This window comes from Mesitornis unicolor, unplaced genomic scaffold (genome assembly GCF_000695765.1).
Source record: "Mesitornis unicolor isolate BGI_N332 unplaced genomic scaffold, ASM69576v1 scaffold17889, whole genome shotgun sequence".
In the NCBI taxonomy this organism is placed as follows: Eukaryota; Metazoa; Chordata; class Aves; order Mesitornithiformes; family Mesitornithidae; genus Mesitornis; species Mesitornis unicolor.
Window position 1 is genome coordinate 13,566 of NW_010209449.1, and position 5,481 is coordinate 19,046.

The following is a 5,481-nucleotide window of genomic DNA, read 5'->3' on the forward strand; positions in this document are numbered from 1 at the left end:
CTGCAGTTTTACAGGTGGCAAAGAGGAATGCTTTTCCCCTTACCTCTACCAGTTTTATCCTGTCAAGTTCTGAAAATACCTAGGGTCCTAGACCTTTAACTGTGAATGGGGCTACCCTGACATCTCCCATATCCTGTACTTGTCTCAGGCCTGGTCTTTGCTGGCAGTCTCATCCCCAGATTGCTTCATTATCCTGTTAACGTGTTTAGTCTGCTGTTCTTTCTTTATGTCATTAAATTTGCCTACACACTAGATAACTCCTTATGCCAGTAGCTTCAAGTCCAATGCTGTCCCAGTTAGAGGTTGGCTAAGGTGTCTGAGCAGTCCTCTAAGTGGTTCAGTAACTGCATAACACTTAACTGAGAACATCCAAAACATGCAGGCAATGCAGCGTTGCCACTGGCTGCTGCAGAACCATTCCAATTCTGCCCGTTGAAGTTAGGTGGTGGGAGGTGTTTTGCAGTTCAGATGAGGGCAGCACACATCATGAGATGCTGTTTGTAGGCCTTGCATGCAAGGTTCTTGACCTCTACATCTTAGACACTCTAGTCCTTTCATACTGAATCACCTTTTTTCTAATATGTGATGTTATTTGTGTGGTTCTGTGATTCTATCAATTTTCAGGCTACTCTTCTCCAAGTGTTCTGATCATAACACATAAGGTAACAGCCTTTAAAAGCTGCTGATACCTCATGTTCTCACACTTGCATCAGTATGTTGGAGAAAAGAAAAAGCAAGCAATGATGCTGATACCTGCCCAGCAGGCAGCAAAGCAGCCACTTACTGTAAAAGGAAGACACGAGCTCGGAGCGCTGAGCTGCAGACAAGCTTCCACTCTGCAGTAACTCAGGGCTATTGCTGAGCTCATGACCTCCCCCAGGTCAGTGAGTTCTTCCCAGTCACTGTTTTGCCAGAGGGTGCAAATTGTTTCGTTCACTCCCTTTAACAGCTTTTAAGGGGCTCCCATAATCATCCTTTATTTCCAGTAGCAATGAGCCTTTTCCGCAGCCAAAGCACTGATTTCAGAGGAACATCACACTATAGTGCCTGTACCCCTCCTGAAGATCTTCAAATGTCCTTTTTTATTAATTAAATTTATTAATTGTCCTTATTTATAAGGACATTATATTAAGTATTTATTAACTGACAGAGCACAGCTGCCAGGTAGCTTTCTGACTTCCAACCCTGCATAGCAGTACAGCACATTCCAGGCTCCACAGAAATAAGACCCCTAGCAATGTTGGATTATTTTTACCTTACTGCCCTCGCTGAAGAGCTGTAAGGCGGTTCTGGATTGGTATGGAGGATCTTCTTCCTGGACTGAGCTGCCTTTGGGACAGGAAGCTTGGGAGGTGGAAGTCGTCTCATTTGTCTTCATGAGATTCTCCAAGAATTCTGAAGAAATCGTTGGTCTCTCTTTGTGGCAAGAGCAACTTTTCAGTGTAACAAATGTTCTTTGTGAGAGCCAGAGACCACTGTTACTGACAAATGTGTGGTTTTGACAAAGTAGGCAGCAGACTCTGGGAAAAGAAACCTTTTTTAATTCTTGTCTGATTTTTCATAGGACTCTATGTATTGGTGGGAACAGGGGTTCTCATGGCCACAGTTGGATTTTTTGGGTGCTGTGGAGCAGCGCGGGAGTCTCAGTGCTTACTTGGAGCAGTAAGTAAAAGGTTTCAAGGGCCTGGGCTGTGCAGAAAAATCACTGAAAAGCGTATGTTTTCTGTCATTAATGGAAAGATCTTTGCTGTCCGACACCTGAAATCTCTTATGTCTTTTTACTGGCTAATCCAGCACCTCTAGCCACCGTGCTAGTGCAGAGCTTCGACACATGAAGAAGTGCCATTGCTTGTTTCATGTGATACATTTCCTGGAATTACCTTCTGTCTTTTCTGAAGCTACCATCTGAGCCACATCTTCAGAGTTTCCACCTTTGTTCCCATAGTACAAGAAATCTAACTTGACACCCTTGTTATGGACCCTGCTTACCTCCTTCAGTTACTGTGTGGGCTGCTGAGGCCTGGGCACAGTTAAGGGACTAACTGGCAGTCCATATAAAGCAGCACTGTGCACGATGTATTAATATAAGGTTTTTTTCTTCCTGTGCAGTTCTTTGCTTGCCTGTTGGTGATATTTGCAGCTGAGATCACTGCTGGAGTATTTGCCTTTATAGGCAAGAAAGTGGTAAGTAGCAAGCAACTTCTAATGTAGTAATGGGGCAGTTATGGGTTCCAGTGCCAACTGACCTACAGTCTGGCTCTTGCATAAGAAAACTTTCCTGGAGACTTTTCCCAGGAACTCTCTGACATTCTTATCTGGAGTCAGTAAGAGCTTGTGTTACCATAAGTCCAGCATGGGACGCAGTTTTTGCCCCACTCCATTAAAGAAAATCTACAGGTGTGGTTCAACCTTGCATCCACAAGGAACATCAAGCAGAACTATGTGAGAGGGTGTTGCCTGGGAAAAGGGCAGACAAATTCAAGCACTGAACTTCTCCAAAAGTGCTTGACCAAAACACAGAATACAGCATGTGTACATTCTGACCCATGCAGAGTCCCTCTGAATAGCATCAGGCCACAAAATCTGTCTTTTCAATCGTGGTACCTAAGCACAATTTTCTGTTCTGGAGGTTGATGACACAAGCTGAAAGACTGCACCAGACTGGGGGTAAGACTTATTTGCCACTCACTTGGAAAGTCTGATTTCTGCAGGCAATACAGGAAGCCCAGAAAATCTATGAAGACATTTATGATGACTATATGAGAAACCCAGGGGGGAAGGTCAACAAGACTATCTATCACTACCACCTGGCTGTGAGTAGCCCTCTCGAGCTTTAATGTCTTGCACTACTCCTTTACTGTCACATTACCCTTTAAAATGGAGAATTCTTCACACTAAGGTATGAAAGAATAGAACTGATAGTTCTATTAAGATAGTTCTATTCTATTAAGTAACTAATAGTTACTTAAAATGGATCAGGCTTTTAAATTTCAGCTGATATTTCTGGTCTTTCACATGCACAAGATATGACTATTATGGCCTATTTGAATATTAAACTCCAAGAATAAATACTCACAACTGCAGAGAGGCAGACAGGTCTGAGTCTCTGCATTTGTCAGAGAAAAAACTGTGACCTGTGTCCCAGGACCCACAATGTGGCAGATCCTATCACTGACTGATCCAAGTAGGTAAAGAACCAAAAACACAAGTGTGACTCAGTTAAGACCACCCAAAAAGTTAGTGACTGAATCAGAATTAGAACCTATTTGTGTCCATCCTGTGTCTACACTCCCTCCCACAGAGATCAAGCCCAAGCTTTGTTGCTCCTTACAGCATTCCCACATTCTTTAGGACAAACATTTCACAACCTCAGACCCTTTTGTCCTTCTCCCATATTTCTGACCCAAAGAGGAATTCCAAGCATTTTGTGAGAGATAGGCAAGCAGCAAAAACAAACCCTCTGAAACACACTGATTTATTACTGGGTCTCCAAACCCAGCACTATGTTTTGTCAGAAATAAAGATTCTAGCATTCGCTGTTGTAGCTTTTGTGCGCTGCCCGCAATCCTGTATGCACTATTTGAACTTTCTGCTTTCTCCCTTTAACAGCTCTCATTTCCTTGCAAGCCAGGGATCTGCTTTTCCAAAATCCACTTGTTTGCTTTGTTATGAGATACTGTGATAAAAATCCCTTTTGGAAGTTGATGCTAATAGGGTTTGCTGTGTTTGCTACGGCTTCAGACAACTGAAACCGATTTTTGAGAGTTTTGGCCCATGCAGTTGGAACTCTACCAAAGGTAGCAGTGAATATAGGGAACAGATTTATTACCGGATCTGTGTCGTTTCCTTTTTTAGTTATTTATTGTCTCACTTTCAGTATGAAACAAGTCTATGGTTTCCCCTTCTTGATTCTTCATCTCTCTCTCTCTCATTTAGCTCCAGTGCTGTGGTAAAGGTAACATGGAACAACACATGGCATTACCCTGTCCAGAGAATATCCAGATGCCAAAGGCAAGCATCCTCTGTTCTGGTTGTTCTAATGACTTTGTCATGTTAATTGTTTAGTAAAACTGGAGACATTCTCTAAGTAAAAGAAAGGAAGAACTTTCTTTTACCTTGCAAATTCCAGCATGAAATTCCCTACAACATGGGGCAAAGTGGAGGCAGAAATAAGTTGGAGGTCATATTGAACATGCCCAGCCCTCATTTTTGAAGCCTGCTTGTACCACCCTATGGTATCCTATCCTTCAAACATTACATCATCTGAAAAGTGGGAAGGATGTAGCAGAACAGGAGTCCTAAAGAAAAGGCCCTGAGAAGGATGAATTTTGGCAAGTGCCTGCCTTAATCATGCATGGAGACTCCTGACTAGAAACTCAGTTGGTGTTAGGAAGGATAGTGTTATTTCTGTCTTTTTTGGAATCTGCTGGTGAGTACAACGTCAGTCTGAAGGGTCAGACTTCCTGACTTAGCATGGCCTATCACAGAAAGGGTTTCAAATTTAGGGAAAACTGATTGTAAGAAAATGACTTGTATGTATCAGTCTGTAGAGGTAAGAGGTATGTAAGTCTCACTAGAAAAGGGAATATGCTGTGAAAATCGTCCAACAAAACATAAAGCACAGATGCAAGAATTAGGACAGTGACTGCAATAATTTTTTTTATGTTTATCTGTTGTTTAGTGAGAACAGCTGATGCAGTTGGTTGGAGCACATTTTTCTACAAGTAAAACATCTTTCAATTTTGTTTTTAATAGAGCTGCCTGGTTGAAATCCAGAATGTAATTGATGCTCATCTGCATTTAGTCGGAATTGTTGGAATTGCAATTGCTGGCACCACAGTGAGTAAATCTATGTTCTCACTCTCAAATCTGTATGAGCCCGGTACCCTGTCCCTTACTCAAAGCCTTGTGGAAGGTGTTTTGCAGCAACTGGTGAGATTCCTCACAGGTACAGCTATTCTTATCACTTTCAGTGTGTCCTCTCTCTGGGAATTGCCCACATTGGCACAAGCAGACTTGCACAACTTTGTTTTACCAGTTCACTTTGTATCCTTAGACAGGGTCCAAAGTGTCTAATGGTAATCTTATTCTGTTGTAATAGTAGGAAAACGAAGTGCACATGGACCAAACTGAAAAGCAAAAGGCCATAGCAGCATTTTATCTATTCCAAAACAACTGCAGACTGATGCTTTAGGCCCTCTGAGGATCCAATCCTTAGATTTCATGAGGAATAGAGAGTATCTACCCTTTGTATAGAAATGGCTTTCCAAGAAAATGTTGGCTGTAGCATTGGTTCAATGTGAAGGACAGTTTATAAAGAGATTTTGTAGGTACAGATCCAATGGTCAGTATGTATTTCATTAATGGAAGAGATTTAAACTGCACAGTTTTCAGAACAGCATTTCTTTCCTAAGCATGCAGCACCTAGTTGCAGGAAGCTGTCTCACAGAATCATGTCATCAAAGCATCAATAACTTTCCC

The 5,481-nt window shown here is 42.1% G+C and overlaps 1 protein-coding gene across 1 annotated transcript in view; it reads left to right on the forward strand.

Annotated features, from left to right (window-relative positions):
* TSPAN2 (tetraspanin 2) overlaps positions 1 to 5,481 on the forward strand; it is a gene marked incomplete at its 5' end in the record, with an annotated part of 17,978 nt that overhangs the window by 10,779 nt on the left and 1,718 nt on the right. Inside the window, 5 exons of the mRNA XM_010192884.1 lie at positions 1,565 to 1,662; positions 2,110 to 2,184; positions 2,712 to 2,813; positions 3,937 to 4,011; positions 4,756 to 4,839. Of these exons, the coding sequence (XP_010191186.1) occupies positions 1,565 to 1,662; positions 2,110 to 2,184; positions 2,712 to 2,813; positions 3,937 to 4,011; positions 4,756 to 4,839 (434 nt within the window). The remainder of the gene's footprint in view (positions 1 to 1,564; positions 1,663 to 2,109; positions 2,185 to 2,711; positions 2,814 to 3,936; positions 4,012 to 4,755; positions 4,840 to 5,481) is intronic.